The sequence below is a fragment of the Jatropha curcas genome, chromosome 2 (genome assembly GCF_041381405.1).
Source record: "Jatropha curcas cultivar XTBG-Jc1 chromosome 2, XTBG_Jcur_1.0, whole genome shotgun sequence".
Lineage (NCBI taxonomy): Eukaryota > Viridiplantae > Streptophyta > Magnoliopsida > Malpighiales > Euphorbiaceae > Jatropha > Jatropha curcas.
The window spans coordinates 25,804,086-25,818,340 of record NC_143152.1 but is presented as its reverse complement, the minus strand read 5'-3'; the positions used below and the strand labels follow the sequence as shown (position 1 = coordinate 25,818,340).

The 14,255-nt window shown below is 31.6% G+C and overlaps 1 protein-coding gene across 1 annotated transcript; it reads right to left on the bottom strand.

Annotated features, from left to right (window-relative positions):
* Positions 1–1,005: 1,005 nt before the first annotated feature.
* On the bottom strand, positions 1,006–5,555 carry LCD1 (reticulata-like protein, putative (DUF3411)). Its single transcript, XM_012232599.4, has 7 exons — positions 4,608–5,555; positions 4,394–4,492; positions 3,773–3,993; positions 3,558–3,627; positions 3,396–3,475; positions 2,639–2,703; positions 1,006–1,398 (listed from the first exon to the last, which is right to left on the bottom strand). The coding sequence occupies exons 1-7, from the start codon at positions 5,172–5,174 to the stop codon at positions 1,205–1,207; spliced, it is 1,296 nt and encodes a 431-aa protein (XP_012087989.1). The 5' UTR covers positions 5,175–5,555; the 3' UTR covers positions 1,006–1,204.
* Between the last annotated feature and the right edge of the window lie 8,700 nt (positions 5,556–14,255).

The window sequence follows — 14,255 nt, the reverse complement described above, 5'->3', positions numbered from 1 at the left end:
TCCACGGCAATGATATATGTAAGTTATATTATAACTAACAAGAGGGGAAGTACACACGCATGTATTATTTTTCCCTTTAACCAAGATTTTTTCCCAATTGGATTTTCCTGATGGAGGTTTTTAGTTAGACGATATTTTAATGCGTATTTAAAAAAAGAATAATGTTCCTTTTTTCCTTCACTAAGATTTTTTCCCACAGGTTTTTTATTAGTAATGTTTTAATGAGGCATATTATTTGAAGAATGAACATTCAAGGAGAGTGTTATGAAATAATCAGAAGTCCTACATAAGCTAGAAGTCTATATTCTTAATTATTACGAACTCTATCTTCCTGATTCCTGTAGAACTCTATTAGCATTCCACTTTTATATATATATATACATATATATATATATATATATATATATATATATGGCTTCTCGTCAATAACAAATATACCCTTATATTGTGTCTCTATTTTTCTATTATTTTATAACAGTTTTTTTAGTCAATCAAAGCCTCATTAGAATTTATCCAAAAATCAAAGTGATGTAGAAAGTAAGAACTTGTTCGGTTAGTTTTAAATCAAATCGAATTAATTTAAATTAAATAAACTAAATTTTTATACAAATTGAACCTAAACAAATTAAAATAGTGCAGATTGATTTGCTTTAATTTAAGTTTTAGATCAAATCAGTCCGATTTTCATTTGTTAATTTTCAATTTTATATAAGAACAGAACAGAAATGCAACATAATTTAGGTTATGCAAAACTAACGTAGCGCAGAATTCACAACTTCAAGACATAATAGATTCCTAGAAATTTCCCCATTAAATACAAAAGTGAATTTATGCATCTGGCCATAAAAAATTGACCACGCCATTAAATACGACCTAAATCTTGCTAAAATATTAGTCATTTTGTTAGGGTACGTTTGGAAGGGTGGAAAACGCAAGGACCGCGCCCATTACAACTCCACTAGCAATATGTTTTTCTGATTGAGCATGCTCCCTAATCCATTAACATAAAGAAAATGAATTTTCCCAATTGCACAATTTGAATTTCACTGAAGTGATACAAAGTCAGAACAGACCCTCCTGGCACTTGCAGTCAACTATCCGGCTAACGGAAATTCAGTCAATTAAAATATTTCTAAAGCATCAAGCGCATATCCTTGTACCACGACAATTTCTAAAACACGAGTACAGAGTTGCACCATTGTCATTATTGCACCCCACTCCATCTAGCCCAGTCTACAAACTGCATACCACCATAAACGTTGTTGGCGAATCTCACACCAACTGTGAAAGCCATTGCAACTGGTGGAACCTGCTTTGCCAAGGGCGATGCTTCGACAACACGTTCCAGTCCATTAATAATTTGGTAACGCGTGTTTGATGAAACTGCAAGAAAAACACCTGCAAGTTTAAAGAAAGAAAACCATTTATTAGAAAAACATAATTTTTTATGGTTCTCCCCAAGAAAGTAATTAGTTAACACTTAGCAAGAAAATGAATCTAAACGTTGAAGATAAGCAACAGAGAAAGTGAAGAAAAATGTTAATCAGGTAAAGCAGAACCTACGGACGCAGTAATGCACGCTCCAAGCAGAAACAAAACACTATTACACTAAAATGCACACATGCACCAGATACAAGAAATTACTAAACAATACTGCAAGGTTTCATAATGTAAGTTATCATTTCTTAGAAGTGTGATTTTTATTTGGAAATTACAGCTGAAAGAAGCATGTCATGCTTCAGTTGTTCAGTTGTCATAGCATAAGGGAAAATGAACTGTCAGGCATCAAGCAAGGAAATAGATACCCATAAGATAAGAATAGCCATATTACAAGTCAAGTGTGTTTCATATATTTTTCCAGTATATATATATATATATATATATATAGATTAGATAGAAAGAGAGAGTGAGAAAGTCTGGCAAATTTAACAGGCTGTAAACACAAACAGCAAGCAGTAAATATACTTGGAGGATTAGGGGATAGATAATAATCATGAGACAATCTGGATGGAAGGTCATATAAAGCATACTGGAAATTTTATTGCCTATGGTTCATCATTGTTAAGTGGCTGATTGCGTCAAATATTAATTATGGTTCACCAGGGTCAATAAATAATCTAGAATATTTTTAGCTCTTGTTTTTCAATGGCAGAAATTTGACACTAGTATTGGATCAATGGCAAGATTATGGCATCAAAAGAATGTCATAGTTTATCTAGAGGGTAAATGCCCATTCCTACACAGTATACAAATATGTTATTTAGCATGTAATTGTTGAACTTCCAACATCAATTATGATGCCAAACATGATAAACATCATTTTGCAAAAGTTCAGTTATAGCTGTATGAGATATCAAATTCACAAAAATCCATGTGCATACTCATTCAATAATATCTACCCTAGGAATTAGACACGATAACTCAAAACACTGCTAAAAGAATCGAGACAACAAACAGGATCAAATAATATGAGGAGAAAAGGCCATTGATTAGCTGAGGAAAACATCCAATAAACATATAAACAAAAACCTTTACGTTAATTCATGCAAGTTCATGGGCATCAAAACATGTTTCAAAATTATGCCGGAAAATCAACTTGATAACTTATTGCCAATCTAAGCACACAAGCAAAGCATACCCCAAAGAACTGCACTTTTCACAAGAGGTGGCACAGGTATGTCATCTTCTGATTTCTTTATGCTCCTGACAAATGCAATTACATTATAAGCAATTCAAAGCTTAATGAAAATCCAATAGCAGCTTGATTCTTGTATGATATAATGTCCTTAAACATTAATGTTAGCAATAGATAATACAAAAACGTGAAGGACACCGAATTTATCTATCAGGACTATGATAACAACCAAGTAGAATTCAAATAAACCATATCCTTGGCATATTAAAAATTTATGTAGCACACAGACTCCATCAATAAGTAAAAACATTTCAATCATAGATATCTCAAGTACTAATTTGAATGTGAAACATCTATGTTGAAAAGAACCATAGCAACCTATTGCACAGTTTTACAATCATCTAAATAAAGATTAAATGATTACATTCACCAGGGAGAAAGAGCAGCTGCTTGCCTACTAAAATAACGCCTATTAGAAATATAACAGTTTCACTAACAGTGAAATCCTTCTTTTCCATTCCCAGTATCACTAGCAATATGTCTTATGCAAATTTTTCATGTTTCAGCTACTAGGATTAAAATCAATATAATGAGACCTATACAGGATTTTCTCTAAAAGATAACAATCTGAAGTTCATTAAATCTACAAACAAACTCCCCTAATTCCACCCCTCAATCCCAAAAATGAATTAAAAAATAAATAAAGTACTATCCAAAATAAAAAGTTGGTGCATGATCAGCCTATAGATATAAGTGATACCGCTTAGCAGTCATTATGAGATTTGCTATGCCTTGGCCGATAATACCGCATGCAAAGCCAACTGATCCATACAGGACTCCCTGGAAACAAAAGGTATAGATCATCAATAATCAATCCAAAAGAATTTGAATACAAATCAATTAATGTACATGAAAAGCTTACCTTGTAGAAGTACGTTGCAATTCTCTGCTTTACAGAGAATCTACATCCAGGTCTTTCAGCTTCAAACACACTGTGTCAGATATGCACTTTAATACATTATTCACAATATTCCAAAGCTGTGAAGAAAATTGTGCTAAAGTATGAATATACAAATTACTATGCAAGATAAGCTCATTAGTATGCAAAACAAAATGTAGTGGGCATGAACTACTAACCTACTAGGAAGAGCATCATAAGCATGTCGCAACTGTCCAAAGAACCCCTTAGACACAGATGTTTGTCCAATACGTGCATAGGGTGCTAACATGCCAACCAAAGCAACATTTACCACCACACCAACCAAAAGATCTGCAACATACAATTCAAACTCCGCCCAAAAGTCTTTGCCCCTCTTTTGAATTTCCGCAAACGTAGCACAACAAGAATCAATAACTATCTGCATTGCATTAAAATACTCATGAAAGTTACGGGAAATGCAAAACAAACTCAATGCTGTTCTATTGCTCTTGAACTAAAATTTTTATCCTATCTTTTCCTAGAAATGTCAATAGTGAGCTTTACTGGAACAAAATTTACAAGTTGAACGCTTTTGATGTTACAAACTGAAGGTTAAGTGACCGCATCGTGAATCTGTAAGAAATTTAGTGACCAATGGCGAACTAAAGCCACCTCGCTTACAAGAGAATTATCTAATCATGATGTAAGTTAATTTGCGCAGATAGCAGTGCCAGTTAACCAATTTAGCAGAATTTAGCATAATCTTATCCCATCCACATAGTAAAGATGCAGATTTTGCTTTGGAAAAAGAAAGAAGAAGAAAAAGGAGCTTAACAAACCTCTGTTCCAATTTTAAAAAGGAAGGATGGATCAGCCAACATTCTATTTCGTAGCATAGAGCATGACTTCATTGCAAAACCCAAAAGTCCACCTGATCCCTGCAGTAACAAAACAAAAGGAACAACAAATATCAACAACCTTAACCAAAATAATAATAATCATCACCACTTCAAATTAAATGTATCCATACAATTGAATTAGTTCACAAATCACCTGCAAATCCAAATATCGAAGCAGAAGAACTTTGCGAATCCCCACACTCTTAGCAGCCTCTAGCATATCAGAAGGAAGACGTGCCCCTCTAGCCTCTGCTTCTTTGATCACCTCATCAAATTTCATAATCGGTCCAAACTCTTCTTCTTCTTCTTCTTTGCGCTCTCCTTCACCATTGCCGCCACCTCCACCACCAGGAAATTTCCCATTTCCTCCATTTCCATCAAATATATCTCCACCACCATTGCCACCAACATCAGTTTCTAATTCATTTCCCTTCTCCAAAATCTTAACATCCTTAGCTACAACAGTCTCACTGCCTTCCTGTTTAACTACAGTGGATGAGAGCACACCAGATTCCGGTTCTGCTTGTGAGTGCGAGCTCCGAACTACAAGCCTCTGTTTCTTAGCAGAGAAATGTGGAGCCCGCACGTGGAAAGTCACCTCCTTTACTAGTGTTTTGAACCGAATATTGTCAGGGATAGCAAAATTCCGACTGATCAAAACGGCTTCGTTTTGCGAATTCGCAGCTTTTGATAATCCGAAACTTAATGCAGAACCCGCCATTTCTCTAACCAGCTAGGAAAAGTCGACAAATGAATGTAAATAAGCTTCGCACCGACAAATCAAGAACCAACAACCTAACTAAGACTAAGAGCTACTCAAGAATTAGAAAAGCACTCGAATTTAAACTCTTTTTCAACTTAACAAAAAGAATCTAGCTTGCCAGGAGAGAGAGGAAAAGAGAAGTGGAGGTGAGGTGGGAATAAGGGTGATACTGGGTAGGTGGCGAATAAAGGGAAGGAAGCGAAGAAGCAACGGCGTAGGCAAAGAAGCATAAACGAACAAAGAAGCGTAAATGATTCGAGTGTTATGGCGCTCTGTCTGGGTTTTGGAACTCTTGGCATTCATGCTGTTTGTGGCACGTGTGGGAAGATATTCTGAAAGTGTTGGCATTTCTAGGGTTTTGCTATCTGACGCATCGGCTGCTATTTTTTTTAATAAATTATTGATTATTGATGTGGGTTTGTTGGAATAGGGAAGGCTTACTATAATTTTAATCCAGCTCATTTAGATTTATTTTTTAATTTGATAATTTAAATTAATCGATCCTGTTTAATTTAGAATTGGAAAAAGCTCGGTTTTGGCCCCTTAACTTGGTGCCCAAAATTAATTTACCCATATTTTAACTTTTAACCCAAAATTCTCATTAATCATCATATTACAGCTAAATAGTTCACACATTCAGCTGGTATGAAAACGTGATTCCCGAGCAGTTTAAAAATATTTAAAAAAAAAAGAAATATTAAAGATGAAAACATTCTATTAACGTAATTACCGTTAAAATGCTACCTTTGTTTTTCAAAATTTTTAAATTATCAGAAATCAAAACCCCTAACACTAAAATAAATCCTTAATCAACGAAGAATGAGGATAAGAGATCAAGGAAGCTCGGTTTCTAGAGGTTGACATTCAAGCTCACCCAACATTCGGAGAAATGGAGGTTCTCATCTAGAGTATGATTATGAGGGAGCGGCTCGATATTTTATATGTGGTTTGAAGCTTTGTTATACCCTTAGCCAAAAGCGGGTATATGTATTACAACCTTAAAAGACTTTACAAAAAAACCAACAAGGAGTACAGGGAACAACCTTTCATTTATCACTAGAAAGATCCAAAGCATAGAATGTAAAAGAAATAGCAAAGAGTACTGTTCTGAGCCTACAAGGTTAAATAATAACCTCTACCAACACAAGGATTAAAGAATCAGAGGTATAACACTATCAAAAGCCTTGTTACACTATACTCCGCAATTGAGTACGTGTATCACAAATTTAAAAGACTTTAAAAAAAAAAAAAAAAAAAAAACCGGCAAGGAATACAAGGAACAATCCTTCAGTTATCATTAAGACGATCAATATTAAAGCATAAAATATGGGTTACAATACATGAGACATAAAACACTCCAATAAAACAATGTTGATCACACCACAAACAAACAAATAAAAAATTTTGTTGAGTTCTTCCAGTTAATAAAAAAAATGTTTTTCCTGAGTTACTTTTAGTTAACAAAGAAACAAAAACAAATAAACCACTTACCTTTGATATCGAGAAGAATGAAAAAGTCACTGTCAATTTCGGTTTCACTTTTGAATATCAAAGAAAAATTTATTTTTTCCCCAATTTGATTTTTACCTCAATTGAAAGGCACCGCTCCTTCGTTGCTCTACATGTGCAAACTTCATATTACAAAAGGAGATAGCTTGGCTTATTTTTCCCTCGATAATATTTGGTAACTGAATTGGTGGTATGAAGATTTAGCTTTGAATTTCTTTTCTCACTCTCTTTGAATTTTGATTATATTACACGCGCACTAATGTTTGAGCTATTTGGTTGTAATACGCTAATTAATGAAGAAATTTGGCTTTAAAGTTAAAATATGGGTCAATTGATTTTGGGGACCAAGTTGAAGGGCCAAAATGAGCATTTTTCCTTTAGAATTTTACTACCAACTTTTAAGTTTCAGTTCGGTTTCATTTTTTAAACAAAAAACTAATTAATCAAACCACCTGAAATTGGGATTTTTTAAATATAATATATTAAAATTTCATTAAAAACTTAAAATCAAATTTAGAGATAGAACAAAACTATTATAACTAAAGTTGTTCAATGATCTCTAAATCTAATGAAAGAACAAACCGCACTATCAGAATCCAAAAGATAAAAATTAGTGCATTTAAAAATTTCTCCACAAATTGCACATCTAAATTAAACAAAACAAATGCAAAAAAACAAAACAAATACTAATGGAGAGGTCATAAACTTCACACAAGATGGAAATAAACTACAAAAAATAACAAAAATATAAATAACATAGATTTATATTAAATAGATATAGATCTGTAATTTATTTAACAAAAGAAATGAAAATTTTCAATAAAACCAGAAACAATAAGGAGGAGCTATCACAAGAAACAATAATCAACCCTATCCATATCCACGTACTTAATTTTTGTGTTTAAATAGTAAATGAAAGAAAATTTTAATAAAAAAGAAAGAAAATGAAAGAAAATTTAAATTAAAAAATAAATTTAAGAAAAGATAAATTTTAAAATTTTAAAATATTTAATCACACACACACACACACACACACATATATATATATATATATATATATATATATATATATATTTTTTTTTTTTTTTTTTTTTTTTTTTTTTTTTTTTGCTGGCCATCGCAATTGATTTCTTAGTTTAGTAATAAGGGTTGATACTCTAGCATCAAAAGATCTTAGCTTGTATCTTTTTCCCTAATTTTCAACAATAAAAAAAATATTTTCTACCTATTACAAGCTGTAGGCATGGCCGGTTCAGTGAACTGCCGGTTCCGGTTCACTGAGCCGCTGGTTTGAGATGTTTAAAATTTTGAACCGGAACCGACCCTTGAACCTCCTGTTCCAATACGGTTCGGCACGGTTCCGGCGAACCGACGGTTCGAATTACGGTTCCGATTCGGTTCCGGCATTACGCAAATTTTTAAAAAAATAATAAAATTTTGATTCCGAATTCATAAATAAATAATAATTTTAAAATGTTTAAATTTTATTAACTAAATAAATTATTATAAAATTTTAAAAGAAAAACTTCTATTAACTAACTTAGAATTATTATTACATTAAATTTACAAATTTTGCTAATTCACTAATATAGAAAACTATAAATGGAATATAAAATTAATGGAATGAGTTGGAAATTATTATTTTCAAATACTAAGAAAATTATTAAAAAATTAAATAAAGTAAATTTATGAATGTAAAAATTAGATTAGAGAAAGAATTTGGAATTGGATGTAAGAAAATAAAAAATAAACAATAGATAATTCCAATATTAAGGAAAATAAAGCAATAGAAAAAATAATGAATTATGGAAATTTGAGAGAATTTTGATTGAGAATAAGAGAAGAGTTAGAATATAATTGGTTGTGAAATAAAAAATCATCAACTCATCATATTTATACATGTTTCTCATTTATTAGTTTCCCAAATTGTCCCTTATAACAGAAAAATAACAGCTATATTTTTGGATAATTTAGTAAATTACAGTAAATAAATAAATAAATTATTAAAAAATAAATAAATTTATTTACCAAAAAATAAATTAAAAAACACCTATCATATCAAAAACTATCCGTTACACTCTTTTTTTGTACACTTGAAAGTTTTTTTTTTTTTTTTTTTTTTTTTTTTTTTTTGTAAATCAACTATTCATGTACCATTTTTTGTGTAAATTAAGTCAAAAATGTGTATTTTTTTTCACCACTTTTTATAACTTATGTACCATTATACTTCTTTTCACCATAAATCAAATCAACTACAATCAAATCAGGTGACAAATTTTTTTATAAAAATTTTAAGCTACAATTTTTTTGTGCATCCGGTTCGAACCGGACCGGAACCGCCGGTTTCGAGCCTGTTCCGATTCATATTTTAACATTCACATGAACCTTAACTGGCCCTTGAACCACTGGTTCTGGTTTAAAATTATGAACTGCCGGTTTCGATCCGGTTCCGGTCCGTCTACAGTACAATTTGATCCCGGTTCGATTCTAATCAGTTCTGATTAGAACCGAACCGGTGGCCATGCCTAACAAGCTGGCCTCAAGTCTGCTAATAATCACTGCATTGAAATATATAAAGCTCTATCTCTTTTGGAAAAAAAGAATAAAAGGGAAGTTATGGTTGAACCACCAAGACAAAGATGACCATTGCATTTGACAGATTTTGTCTAAAGAATACAGGCAAAGCAAGCCTATTTCCGTGACACAAAAAACATCCTGTTATTGCCTGCCAACAATTTCCAATTTAGTGGCCAATATTATTGATGTCTTCTCAATTTGAGGCCCTTAAATGGATATAAAAGGATGGAAGTAAGATGGGTATTTTATGATACTCATTCTGCTCTGATTTATTTAAGGAGGGCACAAATAGTTATAGATGAGTTTGAGACGAATACAGATAGTGAAATTACTATCTGCAATAGATACAAGCGGCTCTGTTACTCACTATAATAAATAGTTTTAGTTATAGGTATCTGCGAGTATTTTATCCATTTATAAGTAAAAATTCAATTTAAATAAGTTCAATTTGGATAATTTAAAATTTGTGGATACACTACCCGTTTAAGGGGTACTTTAAACTGGTTTAAAATAGATACAGGTAGCAAAATTTAGATGGTTCATATACGAATATTTAAATAAATTTGAAACGAATATAAATAGTAAAATTTTAAACTGGTATGAACACAGATAATTCAAAATTCACAATGCCTGCCTCTCTTTTATCCCATGCACAATGGAGGAAAAATCTAATAATAAATAATCAACATCTGATTAAGATAAGCTTTATCGTATACCACAAATCAGAAATCATACTCTACATCGTTGAGAAGACAACGAAATGACCTACTTCTAATCAAACTATAATTATGGAAGGGTCTCTTTAGTTAGATGGATCAAATTGAGATAAAGTTTTGCAAATGGCAAATGGCCCGTTCCTTATGCACACACTCATTATACCATAAGTAAGTTTTTTTTTTTTTTTTTTTTTTTTTTAATTTAAGCTACTCAATACGGCAGGCTGATTTTTTAAATTGAAGGTTTTGGTTCACAAAATTTTAAAATGTTTAATTATTACATGTATTTATTTTAAAAATAATTTTAATAAATTATATCCAATTAATTAATAAAATATAATTTTTTAATTGGCTATGTCTAAAGTTATTTTAAAATATTTTAAATTTTATTAAAGATGTTGTCAGAAATCTCATTATTCTCTTCTATTTTCACATATATATATATATATATATATATATATATATATATATATATATATAGATTATTCACATAATTATTTTTGGTATTACAATGGAAATTTTAATTTTGGATTCAGAAGAAGTGAATGAAAATTACTAACCACAAATAAAAATATCAATTATTATTTTAATAGACAATTAGAATAAAAAATTATTAAGCTAACATATACCTTGTTCAAAAAGCATAATTATATAAAATATTTTGCAATTATATATTGTGAGCTCATAACAATATCTATAACTGGATTTTTATATATCCTATAATACTTAATTAGAATATAAGCATAACCTAATTTTAATACTAAAATTATTCCTATAATTTTTTTTTTTTGTCAAAATTGATGTGGCATCCCATAACCTATCAAGATATCGTCAGCTTTTGGTCGAACCAACTCAGGCTTGCATGGCTTTGTTCTTAGGCTAGAACCAACTCAATAGCCCAAAAGACCTCTTATTAGTATGACACTTGCCTATTCTTATGTAATTCACTTACACCTTGTGTTAAGCTGATGTGGGATTCGCCTAAGCTATCATAGTCAACTAAATGTAACATATGTTGCCCGATCCTAGAGGATTTAGATGGTGGATGTCACATTCGGTGTCGGAGGCACCATTCTAGCTAACAAATCAAATCTAAAACTACTATATGAATTAAGAGTGATTAAGTATTCACAAGTACAGTAAGTCCTAAATTTTAACTTAGAAATAGTTTTGAAAAAATGCTTTTAACTTAGAAATAGTTTTGAAAAAATGCTAAGTAAATGCATGTTTTGAGTGTGTTTAAGTTTAATGTGATAAATTATGTGTTTCGAAAGAATCTATGAAATTTATAGTTTATGTGCCTTGTGTTTAATGAGACTAAATGATATGATGGTAGCTATATGTAGGTTCTTATACTAATAAATGGAGCTATGTACTAGGCTTATGTAAAATCCAAACCTAAATGTTTAGTGTATATATATATATATAGATAAAACATAAATGCATAAGAAATTGATTATATGACATGATAATGGAGGTGTCAAGCATACTATTGATTTATGAATTTATATGATGATTTATGCCATGAATACCTATGCATACTTGCTATTTTATACTTAAGTAATTATGAGCTTGGATATGAAATTATGTGTTTAAATTTGTGTTTCCATCGCAACATTTGAAATGTATGTGATTTATGAGTAACATTGAGTTTTATACTCCACACGTTGGTTTTTATCACGCGCAAGTTGTAGACCGTGGTTGCAGCTCGAAGACCAAAGGATACATTTAGTAAAACCATAACTGTGACACACCCTAGGCGAATCTCACATCAGCTAAACACAAGGTGTAAGTGAAGTATATAAGAATGGGCAATCCTTAGACTAACAAGAGGCCTTTTGGGCTATTGAGTTGGTTCTACTCCAAGAACATATTTGTGCAGACCTGAGTTGGTTCATCCCAAAACGGTCAATATCTTGATAGGCTATGGGATGCCACAGACTTGGTATCAGAGCCAAGCCTTGTCCCTTTGGCTAGTGGTGGGGCACACCTCAGCGAGGACCTTGAGTCCCTAAGGGGGGGTGGACTGTGACATCTTAGGTGAATCTCACATCAGCTAAGCATAAGGTACAAATAAAGTACATAAGAATAGCCAAGCCTTGTCCCTTTGGACAGTGGGATGCTGAGTCCCTAAGGGGGTGGACTGTGACAGCCTAGAATCACACATCAGCTAAGCACAATGTGTAGATGGAGTACATAACAATGGGTAAACCTTAGACTAGCAAGAGACATTTTGGGCTATTGAGTTGGTTTCAGCCCAAGAACAAAGCCGTGAAGGCCTAGGCTATGGGATGCCACAATTGAAAATTCATTTTTTTCTCTCTTTATCTCCTAAAATCTGAAACCTAAAAACTCTCTTTTCTCCTTTCATCGGCGACCACTGGTGAGCTCTCACCGGTGGTCATGCCTTTTCCTTTTTTTGTTTGCAAATAATCCTCATATCTGTATACAAATCTAAGTTATTGTCATTCAAATATTGAAATTTATTGTTGCCCATATATTGCGATGTTAATCTCATATCTAGTTCTTAGTTATAGTTGTCAACATTAATGGTAATTTTGTTTAGAGTCTTTTGTTATTTGAATAGATATGAATAAAGAAGTGCATATCTCCTTTCTAATAAAAGGAAAAAAATTTGAAAGTGATCGGATTGGATTTGTAGAAACACCATGTAGTCAAACTGTGGCCATGAATAGTCACCAAATGGAGCTGTCAACTGAATTATATACTTCAAATCAAGATTGTGTTTTTATGTTAATCTGCATCTTATATCTGTATACAATTTTCTCTTAGTGAAATGCAAACTTCATGATACTAAAAAGATGACTTAAAATTTTAATTCTTCTTTTTGTATATTATTATCCGTTTCATAAACTATATGATATGCAAACGTTAATAATAATATATTAACTAACTTGAATCAATAAATGTTTCAATTTGTATAATTTTATAAATAAAAAACATGTATTCATATCAAAATTACACTATGAAGTTTTTATTATTTTATTTATTTATAAAGTTGTGATCTATATTTTCTCAAAATATAACCTATCATTTAATCTTTATACCAATATTTTAATTAGTAATTTATGGTTTAAAGAAGTAATCCAACTCTCTCCCTCTTTCTCCATTAAAATTTTCTTCCTTTCTCTCCATTGAAACACAAAAATCAAGCATTTAGATACGGAGGAGAAGTTGATCTTGTCTCTTATGACAATCCACCTCATATTTTTAGTTTTGTTGTAAATTTTCATGTTTTTGTAAATAAATTATAGATCTATGTCTATGGCATAGATTAATGTTATTTATATTTCTGTTATTGTTTGTATTTTATCTCCATTTTGTGTGAAGTTTATGATCTCTCTATTTCATGTGGAGTATTTATTGTGTTTTTTTTGTATTTGTTTGGTTTTATTTGGAAAAGTGTGCAATTTGTGGAGAATTTTTTAATTACACGATGATTTTTTTGAGCCTGGTAATACTGCTTGTTCCTCCATTTGATTTAGTGGTTTAAATCCTCTGTGCTCATCATAAACAACTAGTTCATAGATAATTAGATTATGTACAGAAGATTCGAGGAGTTTATTTAACCAGCCATGTTTGAAGATCTATCAGTTTTTTTAAGTTCACCTTCCAATTTTTATTAGGATTCTTATTAGATCAACGAATAATAATTATATAATAGTTTTTGTTTTACGTCTGATCTTCAAGAAAGGGATCATGTCCTCCCCGTATTATTTGTAGCGATTTGAAGTTTTTACTGAAATTCTACTATATTATATTCAGAGGAAAAAAAAAAAAAGCAATCCAAAATTTTTATTTTTGTGTTTTTGTAGAATTTTTGTTATTTAATCCATAAGAGTTTTGCATGGTTCTGAGAACTGGGGGTCCGATCCATTTAGTCGGAATATGGTCTGGTTCAAATTAGATACTTAAATCAGAAGACTAAAAACCAGATGAGAATGGGTCAAAGTCGGTAAAATCAGTAAAAAATCGTTGAACCGATTGGTTATAACTACGGTTCGATTCATCATCTGCTCTATTTTGATACGTCAACGAGGCATGATAAATGATACATTGACGTCAACATCCTTAGCACAGTCCTTATCTTTGAACCGCATTCGAACTAGTGCGTGTTTTCAAGCTCCATAAGCGATCTCGCTTTTTTAACCACATGGCCCACTTTTTGACATGACCCCACAAGTTAGATTGTTTTATTGTGTTGCTAGCTCTGATA

Bases quoted from the DNA above. Each gene is read 5' to 3' on its own strand.
- LCD1 (XM_012232599.4), bottom strand. From the start codon at position 5,174: ATGGCGGGTTCTGCATTAAGTTTCGGATTATCAAAAGCTGCGAATTCG. The intron at 2,704-3,395 runs GTATCACTTATA...TGCATTTGTCAG, and splicing joins CTCATAATGACTGCTAAGCG to GAGCATAAAGAAATCAGAAG. The intron at 1,399-2,638 runs GTATGCTTTGCT...TTAAACTTGCAG, and splicing joins GAAAAGTGCAGTTCTTTGGG to GTGTTTTTCTTGCAGTTTCA.